The sequence below is a fragment of the Eleginops maclovinus genome, chromosome 5 (genome assembly GCF_036324505.1).
Source record: "Eleginops maclovinus isolate JMC-PN-2008 ecotype Puerto Natales chromosome 5, JC_Emac_rtc_rv5, whole genome shotgun sequence".
Lineage (NCBI taxonomy): Eukaryota > Metazoa > Chordata > Actinopteri > Perciformes > Eleginopidae > Eleginops > Eleginops maclovinus.
Window position 1 is genome coordinate 5,515,551 of NC_086353.1, and position 17,679 is coordinate 5,533,229.

A 17,679-nucleotide genomic window follows, 5' to 3' on the forward strand; every position below is an offset into this window, starting at 1 on the left:
GCATTAATGTTACACAATGTTGCAAAAGTCTTGGATAATATGCACTAGTTTAGCTGGCAATGCATTTTTTTATATCAGCAGAGGGCAGCAAGGAGTTATGACACAGTCACCATTTCAGTTTTTTCAGCAGCTTTATTTAAGAATCAGAACAAGGAACCAACCGTACTCTGTATATATAAAGTATAATATATAAAGTCCAAAAGTACAGTATAATAGACTATTTTTCATGGGAATTATATTTCTTAAACTAAATTTGAGAGAGAACTATTGTTCTGCAATAATATGACAGCGTGTTACCTTACAAACTTAGATTTCAATGTATTGCATGATATGTTATGTTACAATGTATTGTTTTAAATGAAGCCATTTGTAAATAATTCTCCCTTACCCTCTGTAATGTATGCTTCTTACTAGCTAAAATAATTATTGATGTTATACAAAAGAAGGTTGATCCTATGAAAACTAACCTAAATGCATCACTGTCTACTAAGAACCTGTAGAAAATCACCAGCAAATATATGGTCTAAACACCTTTTGTAGGATAGTTACATGAGATAAAAATGTATGAACTGAGTTCAACGAAATCTGTTCATTTATTATTGGTTATTTAGATATCACATGATAACTATATCACAAATAATTGCTAACTAACAGATAAACATGACCACGGTCAGATGTAAGAATGCACTTTATTTGGTGGAAAACAACTTTACAAAATTCTATCAAATAAATCTGTAATTCCAAAAACATCATTACCACCAGGGATTTATACCAAATCCTTCTTCTTTTTTTTAAAGCAGGCAAAATGTGTTGTTTATTGAATGCAAAAATACAAAATAGAATCCCTGAGCTTCGCAGTGAAGCAGAAACCAAAAATAAATATGCTCAATGTGTTTGAAACAGGATGGATGCACACTAACCAAAACAATACTCAAACACAAACTTTGACCGAAAATGATGTAGTCGGAGCAGAGGAAGTATCTGAAAAGTATGTCTTAGATAATTAAAATGCATTTCATGGGAAATATTTTTGTGGAGGAGGTGTCGAGGACAAGGTGGGAATTGAGAACATTTCGTTTTGTTCAGGGACGTTGATGGACACTGGCTCAATCAAATCTAAAAAAAACAACAGGATACAGAAAATATTAAGATGAAGCATAACCCCTTAAAAAAGCAATGTTTAACATTTAGTTTTTTACACCTCTCATTCTCATTGCAGTGTCCGTTTCTTCTTTATTACCTTCCTCAGCTATTTTGTCTTGAGATGAGTGGATGTCTGTCTCCTCATCTGGGCCCACGTCTTCAACATGGATCTGGTCAATGGCCTCCCTCACTTGTGACTCTTGTGCAGCTGGAAAGGGGTCTAGGATTATGACTGGTGCTGGGACTGGGACTGGAACAGCTTCTGGAACCGGAGTCAAATCTTGGACAGGGATTGGAGCCATATCAGGGATTTTAGAGGGAGCTGGAGCAGGAGGTGAAGGTGAAAAAAGAGCTGGAGTCGGGATAACTGGGGTTGGATGAGTCGGAGAAGGACCAAAGACAGGATTTTGGATGTCTCCAAACACTGGTAGAGGATCAGGGGGAGCAAAGCAAGATGAAGGTTGTGATTCCACAGCTAGAAGAGATCCTGGTGCTTGAACTTGGATGACCTCAGCCGGTTCAGGCACCACCACTACTGCAGGAGCTTCCTGAGGCCCTGTCGCCTCCTCCTGAATGATAGGTCTCTCCGGCGTGAGCTCACTCTTCTTGGGCCTCCCTCTCCTCTTTGTGCCACTCACAACCCTGGGTCTTTTCCTCTGGCTCTCCACCCTTTGAAAGTACAACAGTTGTAATTGACCTGAACAACAGCAGACATTGATACAGCTCTTTGTGATACTTTACAAAGCTAATAGTACAAAGTCCTTGACCTGGAACTGGGATGTCAATAGAAACACATGATCAACCTTTGGTTTCCTTTTGCCCCATATTCAATATAAAGCAGTGAAGTGATAAGCAGCTGCAGCGCTGATAAAGATTTAACCGCGCTTTGTAGAGTGTTCTATAAAGCAAATTTAGTTAAATAAGCCTTACTTGACATTAGTAACTGATACTACAATTTAGTCATGTCCTACTCTGCATGCAAACAATTATGTGCTGAATCCTCAAACTAGTATATATTGATATGTCTGCAATGCTAGATCTATGATGTGTAATCCAGGTGAATTTAGCTTTAAATATATTACATTGCATTGCACAACATTGGCTGTGGCGTTTATAAATTTACCCTAAAACCCACTGGTTAGTCTCTTTCTCTTCTGCTTCAGCTTTTCTTTTCCTCAGAAGATCCCTGTCCCGTAACCGGCGACGGATCCCACCTATAAAACAAAGAAACCATGCTAACAAAGAAAGTATGAAATAAAAAACAAACAGAGCAAACCAGGATATGTTGGTGACTGATGTATACAGTATATAAATGAGCGGTTGATAGACAATTAAATATTGGCAACTGACTGAACGATTTCCACACAAGGGTTAAAAATACATAACAATTCAACAAGTATCTCATTTGTTGTGGCAGCATTTTAGCTGTTCATTAAGTATCTTTCTGAGTTAACTAAAGACACCACACAGTTTGTAAATGAAGAACTGGTTTAATTAACTTTGTAGTGTGAAAAGACTTAGGAACTTTCGAAAGAGAAGTAAATATTAAAAGTTACCTTGTTCCTCATTCTGATTAATATTTTCTGACTCTTCTCTCTCTTGTTGCAATGTCTCCTCCATTCTCAGTCCTGCTATGAATTAATCCAACTCATTGAAGGCGGTAAAGCACAGAAATAAGACCGGATAACTTCTGACTGTTTTTTTTCCCACCCCTAAATGAATTATCTGGTTAACCATTACCATAGTGCTGGGAGAGTTCTTGCAGCTTTGGTCTTATCATATTTGTAAAGCTGGAGGAGTTGGCACAGCATTGACAGAGAAAAAGAAAATGACCAGATCAAGTTGTTTGAGGGCATTTAGGGATAAGCATCTGGTAAAGGGGGTAAACACTTTTTAAATGTGGGTTATGTAGTCTTAATAAAACTAGTAAACAGAATAGAAAAAAAGGACTCTTCTGTTATACATGCATGTTTCTGTACAACCCAGCCGATGAAACAAAAGCTGAAATGTATTTTTTGTAATGTTGAAATATTGACTGAATTTATATAGACAAATATTCAATATCTAAATTGCCTAATATTGTTTGTGCGCACAAACACAATAACTAAAACCCCATTAATAAACAAAGCTTTTGTATTCACGGTAAATCAGTATTTAGCTTTTACAGCCAACATATTATAAAGTAGTAGACTACTGTGTTGAAAAGCTGTCAGATAGTCTGAGACCAGTCAAGAAATCCTGTCTTTAACCAGAGCAGTGGCATACCCGTCTTATCTCACAGATGGAGAGCTGCTCGGTTAGGGGTGTGTTCTCAATCTTCTCACAGCACATTGAGCCCTGATGTGTGTGTTTGAGACACTCTGAGAAAGAAGCTGTCCAGCAGAGTAAATAACACTCAACTGCCAATTGCCTCCAGCACTGTAGGGGAAATATTGAGGGGGTCTAAGTTAAATTCACAAACACTTTCTATGGTAAGCGGACTGTATGTCAATCTCAATGTACCGCTTAGTATGGATGTACATTTGACAGCAGATGATATGAGAAAATATGCTCATTCACTTATTCTTTTCTAACTAACCTAGCAAGGCCATACAATGCCAAGTATGTTAATCTCTGGAACAACATGACTGGGATGAACAAACAGTCCCAACTTCAAACAAGAGCTAAAACACTCACTATCTTGAACATTGAGCAGCATATTCATTAAAAATTCTGATTTCCAGCTGACCAAAGATCAATATGGACTCCTTCAAAGAACGAACATTTGATTGAAATGACAGATTAGTATCAGCATTAGGCTATTGTACAGATCCATACTATTGCACAATGTAACTATTGTTTGAGGAAGGTAAAAGCAGTTATGGTGCCATCTTCTGGTGTATATATTCAACTACTTAACACAGATTTTTTTGAGAAGTTATATGTATGTATTACTTGCACTAGGGCTAAGACTATTTCCATATTGTGCCCTGAGCAGTGGGCACTACAGCTTTATAGCTTATTGATTTTTATTTTATTCATAAATCCATCAAAGTACAGAATATAGTTGTTATTTCATTTTTTTAAATTTGTATTTCTGCAAATCAACTACTTTTAGTCAGTAGACTTTTACTTGAGGGCTCTGGTGTCTCAGGAAGTACGGGGGGGGCGCTCTCCGTTTGCATATACAATGCTCTCTTTACTGCAAACCAAACACACCCCTCCTTTCGCAGAGTGTCGAAACGGTTAAAGGAATCATTTAAGAACAAAAAGTACAACACAACTTATCCATTATGCACTTTATTGATCAAAATAGTTACAAGGATAACACATTGTTAAACAATTACAATTATGAAATGGCCAGGCAACAGGTTTTAGCTCAATTAAAAGTTTCCTTATTTACACATCCAATCCAATCCACATCCAATGTGAAGCAACAACAATATACAGTTACATATATATTAAGTGGACATGTTTTCAAGCTTTGCAAACTTTAAGTGAAGTAGGTAAACAAAGTTGAACATTTGACCTACTTTGTCGACGTGTACTTGGTAAATGCTGCTATACGTATACTATATACATTTATTTAGATTTTTTTCGTTTAGCAAAAGTGACATTAAAGACAAAGGACTCGTGTGTTCTCTAAACGTAGTACATTACTTTCCTTGCAGAAATAAATTGCACCATAGCACTCTTTCGGGGCAGCGTCATGTTTTGTGACTGCAATGCCTTCATAGCAGCGATGGGCGTTTCTGGACGCAGATGGCGCTGTTGAGCATATATTTTGTTTCAGTCCCGTTTCCCTCCATGGTTTCTCCTCTCTCCGACTAACTTAGCGTTTGGCTCAGTTCATTATACAGTCCTATATTCTCCCTCCATTAGGGCATCTCTGCCTTTGGACTGAAGATCCCACCAAAACCCAAGAGAGAAAAGTTTCACTTTTATAGGGCACGATGGACATGAAAAAGAGGATCCACTTGGAGCTAAGAAACAGGACACCGTCTGATGTGAGTCGTGCTTTTTTAAAACCAACCCTTAGTTTTGTGGCTAGCCTTTTGCTAGCAGCTTGCTACTTTTTTTGCTTTGCGAGTGACCTGTGTGGCTAACGTAATGGTGACCACATGGGCTTTAGATTTTCTGTGTTTCTTGATCATAATAGGGCGGAAAACACTCAAGCTTAATCTTTTAAACAGTTCAGGATTGGGCGTGTAGAGGCAACAAGAGGAGAAAAGCTATATTCAATCGTTACTTTGAATCGGCGATTCCTCAGCTTGCTGGCATTATTGCAGTGGTTTAACCGTTTCGCAGCCTCCTTGGTGCACACACGATTCAGCTCGAACCCCCCTTTGTGACACTATTAGTAAACTTCTTTTTATGCTGATATATATGATGGAATATGCTTCCTGCGCGGCGTTTTGCATTCACATAGCGGTATATTTTACAGACCTTGGAAGCCATGTTTGCTGCTAGCATAACTGCTAAAAATGGGGCGCTTTGTAACACAAATGATCTTTACAACTCCACTATCGCGCAAAAACATCGGTTGTTTTTACATTTCAAAGGGCCGATCACGAGTTTTATGTCTTTACATTTCTGTAGAGTACGTTAATATCAAAAGGCCAGCAGATTCAGCAGCGACAACAAAAAAACAGTCACTTGATTCACGAGTCATCCATACCATGACCATTTAACGTGAAGCCAGTGTTACTATAACAACAGTTTATATGTATCACAAGTGTAACAAATAGCCAACTGTATCCCTTATTGTAAATCGTTAAAAGCCACGTTTAAGCAGATTCGTCCTTTTTTTTTTTTTTTTTTAAAGGTGTGTGTGCAGCCGCTTTTCTCAACAAAATAGCGTACACACTCTTATAACGGCTACTTTAATATCAGTGCATCTACTATTATAAATATTGCACACTTATTTAATAAAATATGTGCGCAGGAAACATAACTTAGTAATTGTGTTCCCGCCACATTAACCCCATTCGCTCCACTGGTCAAAGACAACACAAATAAATCAATCTGTAATCTTAAAACATCAGAACAACAACGACTTGCCCAGTAATTACTGTTACTATAAACTGGATGTTGTATTAAACTACACTGATCGATCTGTTGGCCATCGGCTTCACACACACCGAGCCACCCTGCTTGAATGACACGGAGATCCGGTGCACCGCGCTTGATGCGTGGGCAGCCAAAAACTCGACGGTCGGCGTTTCCTCCCGACTCATGCATGAAATAAAACTAATTTACCATCGAAAAATAACCTGAATAACGTTTAAGAAACTATAATTACTCTTTCTAAACAGCTTTTTTTGTGCCATTGAAAGTGTTCAGAGAACTGCATACTGTATCTCAGGAATCGCCATGTTGTCATTCTGTCGTCTTTGAAGCTCTGGGAGAAGGGAACTGTCTCCATCTTTGTTTTTACTAAATTTCCGTTCTCAATATATTTCCTTCGACATGAAAACGACGGTTTACCCCGTTACAAACTGCCCATTACGGTCGTTCGTTCGACGACAAAGAATATTCCACTTCCCAAATGAAAGATGGTTTATCGGAGAAAAAGAATCTTTACTAAGGGTGTATTCGCAATCCTTTCCGTCGCTGTTGGGTTGGCTAATGGCGGGCAGACAGAGTAGCTGCTCCTCTACCGCACCGCAGCGTTTAAAAGGGGCAATGGTTAGCTTGTAGCGAGCTAGCTTACTAAAAAATCATTGCATTTGTCATTAGTGACTGCTTCAGCATGCCATAAGAAGCTACTGCTTGACTCTTTGTCGTGAAAATCATTATGTTATCTGTCGTGCCAGGGTAAAGGAGACACACAAGTGTTTTTAGATGCAGACACAGGTTGTGTTTCGTTGTTTTTATTCGGGAAATACTGGTCTTTGACGTTTGACAACAACTTTTTTTTGGCTACGTTTTTTTCAACACTGAATTGCGCAACGACTGTTAGCATTAACTGACTCGAAGTAACTCCGCCTTTGGAGTTGTTTTTAAGTATTTTACAGCAGATACCTTTTTAATTACTTTACACAAAGCATGGACCACTTTGATAAACAACACCCCCTATTAAAAAACCTATTTTGTTGTTTTCAAGCTTGTTGTCACTGATTTTGTTAACAAAAAGTACATTGTTTTATTTCAGAATATATACTTAGTTAAATATTTTATATATCCAATATTTGACCATTTTTTTGTATAAGTTGTAAGTATAGTTTCATGAAATGCATAAAACAGCGTAGATTACTTTTTAAAACGTGATATACTTTTCTATATTTCAGGTACGAGAACTTGTCCTGGACAATTGTCGATCAGTTGAAGGAAAGATCGAAGGCCTCACAGCTGAGTTTGTCAACCTGGAGTTCCTCAGTTTGATAAATGTTGGCTTAATGTCTGTCTCCAACCTGCCTAAACTAGGAAAACTCAAAAAGGTAAAACTTAAAAGATCATCATCCCTACAAGTAAAAGCTGAATTATGATAAATTGTCTGCTCAAATAACATTTCCATATACCGTGTTTCAGCTGGAGTTGAGCGACAACAGAATCAGCGGAGGCCTTGATGTTTTAGCAGAGAAACTTCCCAACCTTACACATCTAAACCTGAGTGGCAACAAATTGAAAGACATCAGCACATTGGAACCATTGGTATGTCTTTTCTATATGTTGGAAGCCACACTCAGTCATAAAATATATCCATCTGCATGCATAAAGAATGTGTATACTCTAAGGTTGGTGCAAACATAGCACTTTTTGTTTCTTCATCTCATGTTATTGACAATTTCATTCAAATTAGACAAAGGCATTTGTACCAAACCCTGTCATGCACACAACTGTTTTATCATAAAGGTGTTGCTACTTTCTTTCATATGTAACTCCATTAATGCATTTGTATTTAATACCCAATTATACCAACTTAAAATATGGTTTCTTAAATTGAAATTCGTATAAGGAAATACATGTTTTTAAACATTGACGAAAAAAATCCAGTTAGGGCCAGACATCTATATCGTGATATAAGACTTGATACGGTCTTCGACTTTGGGTATTGTAATGATGCGTGTGTATTTCTCCCTGGTTTTAAAGGCTCTTCTAGCCTGAATATTATGTAAAACCATCCATAGTAAACACTAAAATACTTTACAATATCTCCATTAACATATTTTCCCTATCAAGCAGCCCTAACTAAGAGGAATATCCACTTTATATAATAGGTATTGCTAAATATACACTAGTTTGCTCTTTTCACAACACCATGTACCTCTAGTACCCTGAACTGAAAACCTGATACGCAGCAGTAACTCACCATATTACTATACTGCATTTGATTAACAGAAAAAGCTGGATAACCTGAAGAGTTTGGACCTGTTCAACTGTGAAGTGACAAACTTGAACGACTACAGAGAGAGTGTGTTCAAGCTGCTGCCACAACTCACCTATCTGGATGGGTATGATCTGGAGGACAGGGAAGCTTCCGACTCTGACGGAGAGGTGGACGGAGAAGGCGTAGACGATGATGATGATGAAGGTAAGAAGTTCTTCCAATATCTTAGATATGGCTCTGGTTTTCCTGTTGGAAGGAATTCCATAAGTCCACAATATTTGGAAAAATATGAATATGAGATCAACAACTGCTAAATATGCAATGAGAATACAGTTCAATATCAACATGGTTACCTGCAAGTTTCCCCACAAAGCTGTAAAGGGCATGAAATGCATTAATCTAAAAATGAGACCTTAATTAAAAAAATATATATATATATTTAATTCTTCTTTTAAGAGTCTTTTAAAATACTAAGATAAGGGAAGTGGGACTTTGTTTTTGTTTTGTTTTTTTTAAAGGTTGCATTGTAAAATCTACAAAATATTGGTAACATCTATTTAAATAAAATAAATCAAAATCTTGCATTAACATTGAGCAGATCTAATAAATGGAAACAATGCATGTAAAACTGGTCTTAAATATCATGTTGCATTAAAAAGTATTTCTTCTAACTTGCCTTAAGCTGTAGGAACCATGTGCCTGTCTCTGCACTTTGTTTAGATTTTCATTGCAACACAAAAGAATTACCTGTGTCTCTCAATTGAACTTTTGGACTTTGAGTAGAGCATAATTACACTTGGTTTGTTATTGACTGATTGTTTCCCTTTGCATTACAGAGGGAGAGGAGGAGGAAGATGAGGACGGAGAGGAGGAGGAGGAAGATGAGGAGGAGGATGAGGATGAAGACGAGGAGGAGGTAGAAGGAGAAGAGGATGATGATGAGGTCAGCGGAGAAGATGAGGTAATAAAAACAAAAACATCAAGACCAGATCCTTCGGTGGAAAATCTCTTGCAAGGGTTTGGATGCATCGTTTTGATTTTAACTCTTACAATTTTGTTTACAGGAGGAAGACTTTGTTCAAGGGGGAGAAGTGGATGATGAAGATGACGACGATGATGATGATGATGAAGACGGTATGTATCGTTTGCTTAATATGAGCGTCCCCCACCTTCACCTTTCGAAAATGTTTTCAACCCGATAGCTCCTTTTAAACATATTTCAACACAGTATACTTACTACCACTTAAAAATAGCACATGGCTGTCAATGTACAATGCAGACTGTGACCTTAATCCATTGATAAGCATTAAACAAAGTGACTGTACATACAGTTTACTAACTTAAAGGTATGTACAAATAAATGTACTATGACGTTTTTATAACCTTTGCTTTTAAAAAGTGTGTGCAAAATAATTATAGAATGGAGCATATTGCCTTTTAGCATATTGTGTTATTAAAGTTATCAAAGGGCAATAGGCAAATTAACTTAAACTGGTGCTGTCCAGTTATTCAAATAGGATGGCCTTGTCGAGACACGTTACTTAAGATTTTATTTGTAAATAAGCTGCAAACTTGAATTGAATAAATGTATGCATAGTATATTGAGTAAGGTGGTGTCATGGTGAACTGGATAAACAAAAACTTGATATGAGGGATAATATGACACCTGCTGGTGGTTCTGGTTAATGATGGCGCCTTATCAAGTGGTTTCTATAGTGATGATTACCACTTACTGACCACTCATTATACAACTCAAATAAGACGGTATACGTGGAGTAATTATTAAAACGTATGAGAAAGCTATTGGTAGAAGAAATAAAGCGTGTGAGTGAAAACATCAGAGGAGGGAGGGGCCAGTTAAATCTTTAAAAATGTCATTACTGAAGATAAATATCTGACACTGTTTATTTTCAGCTCCTAGTCATGCAACATTATATCATGTAGAGACAGCAAAACATGATAGTGACCATTCTTCAACACTGACCCCTCTCCATAAAGACCAACTAGAGGATGTCTTTGATAATGCTGAACGACTAAAGTTGTTGTTAAGAGTTAACACTTAATTATAAGATATGTAACACATTAAGACTTAGTCTCTGAAGATAGTAAAAACATGAATCCAGCTCTTGGACTTTAAAGGGATAAAAAGGAATATTAGTTCACTTTTTAGCTAATATTGAAGTTTTATGGTCTAGCCATCCATGACGCCAAATGACACTGATTTCCCCTCTGTCCCCAGAAGCAGAAGCCGCGAAAGGCGAGAAGAGAAAGCGGGACCCAGAAGATGAGGACGACGATGACGATGATGAAGACGACGATTAAGAGCTAAACTGAAAACGAGAGCCTACCGAGTTACCCTCCCTCCCCCACAAACCCGAACGTCCGCCGTCTTAAAACTCGCACCGCCTTTGTAATCCACGTCTGACCCCCAGCTCTGAGCTCTTTTTACGGGGCAAGACTGTACCGGACGGGTGGGCCGAGTGGAGCTGCCGCCCCCTTTTTTCTCCCCCTCCTCCCCCCATGGAACTGAGAGCCACCCAACACCCTCCACCTCACCCCCCCACAGCCCGAGGTTCTCAGGCAGCCCAGCACTCAGCATTCCACAATTTCACTGTTGCTCCCCCTTTATGTATTCCCGTGTGAGGACTTTGGGACTGGTATCTAGTTTTGGGTCTGTGCTTTTAATATTTTGTTGGTTGAATTATTTTTTGTTTGTTGGGTTTATTATTTCTCGATTTTTTTTTTTTTTTTGTGTCTTTTATTGTTTTATTTTTTTCTCTGTTCCTTATTTTTTCCCAATAAAATTATTGCTATAGCTGTGCAACCAGCGAGCCATGATTTTTAGTGTGGCCGCCTGTTGCACAAATCAAGGTTGTAGCTACATTTTTACTTTCTGTATGACAAAAAAACAACTTTGTAAATAAAATGTTAACATTTTGTGCTTTTCTCTCTTCCTGCCTCGATTTCCCCAAAATGAACGTTAAATAATGGCGGCCATAAATATTTTTCTTATATTTTCTTTCTTTTTAACAAGTTTTCTGCACTGTAGAAATGGGGACAGTCCACAGAAAAAAGGGCTTTTAAAGACCTGTTGTGATTTAAATATTTGAATAACAAAAGAAACAAAAAGCAACTTTTTTGATACCTTTTTTGAAAGTCTTTTCATGAAAAAATGCCACATGCGGGTTTTTTCTCCTGTCAATATATCCTAATTCTGTGTTATAATATACTAAATAAAATATATTTTGGCTTTGTACAGACAAAACAGGACATTTAAAAGGCATCAAATTGGACTTTTAGAAATAGAGATGGACATTTTTTAAACTGTTCTGTATTTTAATTGACCCAAAAATTGATTTATCTAGGAATTTAAGGGCAGTTTAAAGTTGATCCCTGTACAATTCCTCAATGCCTATTTGTATGTAGAAAGAGCTATTAGTAGCTACAAGTATTACTTTCCTCCACTTGCTATGAGTGGACCCTTTTGTAGTAAGTCCATGTAAGATAGGGACAGAATGTAGTCATCAATTGTGGGTAAAATGTTTTCTGATGTTCATCTCTATTTGAAACTGCAGAGGCCTTAGCCGGCTTTTCATATAACAGAAATATGGTATCAGTTTTCTTTTTTTGTTAATCAATTATTGAACTCTTCTCTTGTGACTCCTTGGAGCGTCGTGGTCCCCATGTTGGAAACCTGTAGTAGTTTACAGCTACTCATAATATGACGTGGGAATGTCAGTGTTTTAAGACAGGAGAGTTTTCCGAACAAGATTGTAGCTTTTAGTGTAAAACACATGTGACAAAGGCAGTCATTGTTCAATTTACAGAAACAGTAAAGAGATAGAAAGCAGTCATTTGTCTTATAAATGTTACAGGCTGCTGATCTTCTCCAGGCTGCTTCTTTTTAGAGCCTATTTTGTTAACTTTAGAAACAAGACAGGCAATCATGTACAGATGAATGATGTTTGCTGTCCACATGTTGCAGCCTCAGAGACTCCGCATAGTCAATAGTTAACCGAGGGAGCTACCGGACCTGCGAGCAGCGCTGCTGATTTTGTAACAGAAATAGCTTACTCTGCTCAAATATTAATGGGTCTGAGCCACTGAGTGAAATGCTTTTTACTTCAATTTATTGTTTTAGGTAGACAACAGACAAATGGTTTTTCCCAGAAATATTAAATTATACTTTATGTGATCAATATTGTTTTTCGAAACTATATTATAAGAAAGCATGTTTCCGTTTTTACTGTATACATTTAATAGACAATTGAAAGATATGAGAGTAACTGGATTAAATGCATAGACCAGACACAGTGAGGTCATATGAAGCCAGCAACAAACTTTGAATAAAATGTTTTTATTAAATCAGACAGTGAATGCCTCACTCGACTCTGCAGCCACATTATTGCCCCAGTCTAACACAGAGACTTTCAGAGTGTGCATGGTTTAATACCGAGAGCTCTCTGAAATGGATTGATATTGTTGTTCTCATTTGGCATCTCGAGATGTTTTTCTCAGGATTTGCTATTGGCCACATTAATAATAAAGCAAAAGAGTGACGATCCATCTATCACGAATTTAGTTCAGCGGCGCAATCAGCACTGTACCACAGCATTGTGATGATTCATTCATGAGATAACTTGGAGAAACAGCAGGAAAAATATTTTTTAAAAAGGTACACAATTTCATTTTCCACCCTTCACTGCTTTTCGTCAATAATTCATACTAATGTTTATTCATACTAACAAGTGGAAAATGAAGTCATACTCTAATGATCTTTTACTGACACATGGTGATACACCATACACATCAGGTATGGCTCTGTTGTGATTGGTCAATCGCTTACAGATGTCCCGCCCCTTAGCCTATCACTTACAATGTGTTGGAGTGCTAGGCAATTGAAGCATGCCTGTTACATTGTGATATATTTACTTTCTATGTTAGAAGTAAACAAAGGAGTCAAATCGAGGTGTTTCAAGCAGAGATGTGGGAGAGAAACTCCCTATGAAGGGATCTTTGAGTTTTTAGACTTTGAAGATCATTTACATGCACACAAATCCCATATAACACATTACAGGAAAGGGAAAACTCTGAAAGGCATAATATGGCCTCTAACTTCTTCAACCATTATATCGTTCATTATTTTGTATTGAATATTTTAAGGTTTCATAGTATGTGGTCTTACTACATGTTATGGAAATGGACCAGCATTAACTAAAGTGCATAACCAAGATTCTGCTGCTGACAGTTCAGTCACTACAAGATAGGTGAACAAATGTGTTTAAATATGGCAGCTCGTTTGTTCTTCAGCTAGATTTATTCGTGGTATAAACCGCATACAGCATTGAATTCACAGGCTGACCAATGATTGTCTTTTAAACGCAAGATTATAGCATAGATTGGCGTGGTACAACATGTCACTTTTAACAGTTGTGATGTGATCCAATAGCCAAATCAGCCCTTGAGCAATAACACCAGTGCATTGTGGGAATGTGTTGAGAGTTGTCCACCAGCAGCAGTGGGGGTTAGAGTTTACAATGGCCCCGGGCGTTGGTGCTCCTGGACAAAAGTCAGCCAGAGATGAAGCTGTGCTGGAACTGTCCATTCAGAGGTCAAAGAGGTCACAAATGTAGGGAGGCCAGTTTGTCTGTGTGTGTTACATTATAAAGAATGGGCCATGAAATGTAAGCCAAATCTAGAATATCATTATGGTGTTGTGCCTACATAAATACAGGCATGCATGATAATGTTATGCTGTATCTGAGTGATTATTTTAGTATCAACAGCTACAGTAAATCCTTTGTGTTTCCTAATAACTGCAAGAGCTTATGTTACATTTACATATATACACATATACATATATGTACATATATATATATACACATATACATATACATGTGTATATATATATATATATATATATACACATATACATATATGTACATATATATATATATACATATACATATACATGTGTATATATATATATATACACATGCATATATATATTAATTAACCTTTAACATGAAGAACAATGGATGTTTGAATTCTGAAAGCAGCAAATAAAGGAAACTGGTCCGACTGCACATTTGCAAATAGTGTGTACACCATTTAGAGGTTACCTGAAGAAAACACATTTAGATATGCCATTAGAGGGGACTTACTCTTGTGTGCATTTGTGTATGTTTGAGAGATTATCATATCTAAGCATTTAAAAGTATTGATGAGTTCCCTGTCACATGCAAGTAAAAGATTCATCCATTTTCTTCAATTATCATCATCCAGATTTAGATTTAACTGAGAGGGTTTCTGAAAAAACTGAAGCATCATGCTGTCAATCTTTCATCAACTCAACAAATTATAAATGAAATATGTGTACCTGTATTAGGATTCATCATCACTGTGGGCCTAACATTTAACTTGACAATTCATTATTGACATGGGAACAGCAGTTGAGCTGAATAATTATATATAATAATAATAATAATCTCCCTCAATATCCATTTACTTACACACTAAATATACTTTTTATTTTTTTATTTTTTACAGCTGCTAGCTTTACTAGAGTGAAGATGGATTTTGCTGGACATAATCAATAATTATTTAGTCAATAACTACTCATCCTGTTTAGGAGTAATTCATGTAAACAAAATCCTATAACTTTATCTCTTTTGAATTGTAATATCCGTGCATATCTCTTATCAGATACTGAGAAACCATATATGAATACAAAACTAAACAAAAACAAAAATAAAGAATTGACAAATAAAAACAATCTTAATTTAATGAAGCTGAGATGTTAAAGGAATTGCCACAATGATGTACAAGGTAAAAATCCCATTATCTTATATATTTATTTCCCGCCTTAACTTGTGCTATTATCAAAGCATTGCGATGCTCAGGTTTGACTATCCACTACAGTATTAGATACTCTTTCAGCTTAAACAGGAATAATAAACCCCAGTGATATGTTTCAGTTTTTTTCTTACAGAGGGCAATATAAGACGACCTATTTAGGAAAATACATTCAGAGCTGAAAGCTAGAGGAAAACAAACCCAGAAGAGGTGCAGGACTCCGGCTCTACGATGGCTTTGAATAGTTTTCCTCACAGTAATTTCCCCATCAGGAAAAATAAAAGCAGGGTTTCAGTCTTTTTAAAAACAGTTTGCATGCTGTATATTGCAAAATTACAATTGTGAATTCAACAACTCGATTTGATTGTATTTTCTCTTTGACTGTATTTTAAAAATAAATATAAAAATTAAGAACTGGTACATGGCATCAGTTACAGACATGGCTTACACAATAGCTGCTGTGAAACGGATTACTTATTCACCAATTTTCCAGTCATTCAAAAATAAAACATAAAAACAAATGCAGCTCAACGAAACACAGCGAGGAGTCTGATATCGGCATTCATTTAGATCGCTCCCATTCAAGCACACATACATTAAAACACCACAGCCATATCCACTTACAGTAGTTTAAATGTTGGAAGAAAAAGACAGTCACCAAGCATAGAAAATAAAATTCAGCGTTATCGCACAATCACACAGGATGTCTGCTCCTGGCCTGCAACAACTTTCATCTCACAGGTAGCCACATCATTCAGTCAAGTCAGGCACAGACATCCCTTATATTTTTCAGCTACAAACAGCATAGAAAAGCTACAAATGACAATAAACTTGCATAGCTGTGAAGCGTACAAAAGAAACAGGGTAAAAGTCAACAGGTGCAAAGAGTTGTACATTGTATTACAGCTGGGTGACCGTCACTGTCTGAGTGTGTGTGCATGAACAGAAAATATGTTCACCGTGTGAGGATCGGCCCGAAAGGAAACAGAGTAGAGGTGTAAATCCCCCCTGTGCAGTGAGTGATAAAGGACAGAGGTGCGGTGGTTTGAAGATGGGGTTAGTGCATTTGTACAGTAATGCATGTGTTCCACGAGGGGGTGAAAGTGACTCTGTGGGTGGGGCAAGTCTTAAAGTGAGCCCTGGTGAGGCTGGGAGTTTTTCATGTTCTTTATCTCCAGCTCCAGCTGTTTGACGCGCACGTCCCTCTGGTTAAGAAGCTCCCGCAACCGTCTGATTTCCTCCTGCTGCTTGTGGAACTTCATCCGCAGCTGTAGACAAAACACATGCACAATATATTGGAATATATCTACTTTTATATGGAGGACTAAAGCTGCCATTAAACAAATAATAATAGTATAAAGAAAGAAAAAATTAATTTTAGCCTTGATTTTCAAATAAATGTGCAGGTGTATTTGATAATAAATAAGGTCAAAGGTTAGTGACACCATCAAAGAATGAACCGTTTTTTAAATATGGGTAAATAAATACCAAAAATCTAAGAATAAATAAAGAAGAAAATGAATAAAGAAAGAACAAAAATAAATGTAAACAGAAGCATATACATTTGTTTATTAAAAAATAAATTGTGATTCAAATAAAGTAATTTGTCAAAAAAAAAAAAGTATTTAGTTTTATTAAATGTTATCTTCGTATATTTGTTTGGGGCTCATTTATTTATTATAATGGCAGCTTTAGTCCTCTATATATTTGGGTTTCTATTCATTTTGATTTAATCTTCAAACCGCTCAGCTGCCATAACCTGGATGATGTTGATATGGCAATGTAGGTCACTTTAAATTATTTCAGAAAACTCTAATATTTGAGGGTAAGGCTGATGATATCCTTAATATGTTGTATTGCAACACCTTTTGAAATGTTATGAACACCAAAAACAACTGCTTGTTAGTCCATCTCCCAATACTCCCCAAACCTGTCAGTGGCTCCCAGTGCCAAGCCATTGATTACTGTTGAAAAATATATGGTTTAAATGTAAGAGAAGGAAAATGGTTATTTCCTTAAACTGCTGGGTAGCAATCACACACGATTTAATACTGTAACAAAGCTATATCTGCTGTACATGTACTGTATATATTTGTGCGCTGAGGAATACGATTTTTCAGTTCAATCCCTAAGAAGGATTACTTGAATGTTGATTTTGACATTTTCATGGGATTTATTGTCAATAACAAAAATATAGAGCATCAGCAGCTTTTTGAGCAGCAGCTGGGACTTACTGGACTTTATTTAGACAAGGTTTTGCCTGTCAGGTCCACACAGAGACCAATGCACCCCTCTGATTGGTGGAACTTGTTTACGCAGCCTGACAGGACTCAGAAAACTACCCTGCCTCCTCTGCATGTTGTGTGGGGGAA

At 37.0% G+C, this 17,679-nt stretch overlaps 3 protein-coding genes across 6 annotated transcripts in view; 1 reads left to right on the forward strand and 2 right to left on the reverse strand.

The window, feature by feature from the left end:
* Positions 1 to 670: 670 nt before the first annotated feature.
* hemgn (hemogen) lies at positions 671 to 3,156 on the reverse strand. 2 transcript variants are annotated; one of them, XM_063884290.1, is made up of 4 exons: positions 2,700 to 3,156; positions 2,279 to 2,357; positions 1,241 to 1,812; positions 671 to 1,116 (listed from the first exon to the last, which is right to left on the reverse strand). In XM_063884290.1, exons 1-4 carry the CDS (start codon positions 2,761 to 2,763, stop codon positions 1,016 to 1,018), a joined length of 816 nt encoding a protein of 271 aa, XP_063740360.1. In that variant the 5' UTR covers positions 2,764 to 3,156; the 3' UTR covers positions 671 to 1,015. The 2 variants fall into 2 exon arrangements, with proteins under 2 accessions (XP_063740360.1, XP_063740359.1); XM_063884289.1 differs by having other exon boundaries at positions 2,267 to 2,357; positions 2,700 to 3,147.
* Positions 3,157 to 4,875: 1,719 nt separating this feature from the next.
* Positions 4,876 to 11,389, forward strand: anp32b (acidic (leucine-rich) nuclear phosphoprotein 32 family, member B). 3 transcript variants are annotated; one of them, XM_063883734.1, is made up of 7 exons: positions 4,876 to 5,129; positions 7,413 to 7,562; positions 7,654 to 7,776; positions 8,464 to 8,656; positions 9,289 to 9,413; positions 9,517 to 9,586; positions 10,692 to 11,389. In XM_063883734.1, exons 1-7 carry the CDS (start codon positions 5,076 to 5,078, stop codon positions 10,772 to 10,774), a joined length of 798 nt encoding a protein of 265 aa, XP_063739804.1. In that variant the 5' UTR covers positions 4,876 to 5,075; the 3' UTR covers positions 10,775 to 11,389. The 3 variants fall into 3 exon arrangements, with proteins under 3 accessions (XP_063739804.1, XP_063739806.1, XP_063739807.1); XM_063883736.1 differs by having other exon boundaries at positions 10,695 to 11,389; XM_063883737.1 differs by having other exon boundaries at positions 10,698 to 11,389.
* A 3,821-nt stretch (positions 11,390 to 15,210) lies between these two features.
* Positions 15,211 to 17,679, reverse strand: part of coro2aa (coronin 2Aa) — a 31,701-nt gene continuing 29,232 nt past the window's right edge. The window contains 1 exon segment of the mRNA XM_063884238.1: positions 15,211 to 16,575. Within this exon segment, the coding sequence (XP_063740308.1) occupies positions 16,435 to 16,575 (141 nt within the window). The 3' untranslated portion in view covers positions 15,211 to 16,434.

Excerpts from the sequence above, each read along its gene's own strand:
- hemgn (XM_063884289.1), bottom strand. The coding sequence starts at position 2,763 with ATGGAGGAGACATTGCAACAAGAGAGAGAAGAGTCAGAAAATATTAAT. Across the intron at positions 2,358-2,699 it reads TAATCAGAATGAGGAACAAG|GTGGGATCCGTCGCCGGTTA; the intron begins GTAACTTTTAAT and ends TTTGTTTTATAG. Across the intron at positions 1,813-2,266 it reads ACTAACCAGTGGGTTTTAGG|GGTGGAGAGCCAGAGGAAAA; the intron begins GTAAATTTATAA and ends GTACTTTCAAAG.
- anp32b (XM_063883734.1), top strand. The coding sequence starts at position 5,076 with ATGGACATGAAAAAGAGGATCCACTTGGAGCTAAGAAACAGGACACCG. Across the intron at positions 5,130-7,412 it reads GAAACAGGACACCGTCTGAT|GTACGAGAACTTGTCCTGGA; the intron begins GTGAGTCGTGCT and ends TCTATATTTCAG. Across the intron at positions 7,777-8,463 it reads TCAGCACATTGGAACCATTG|AAAAAGCTGGATAACCTGAA; the intron begins GTATGTCTTTTC and ends TTTGATTAACAG.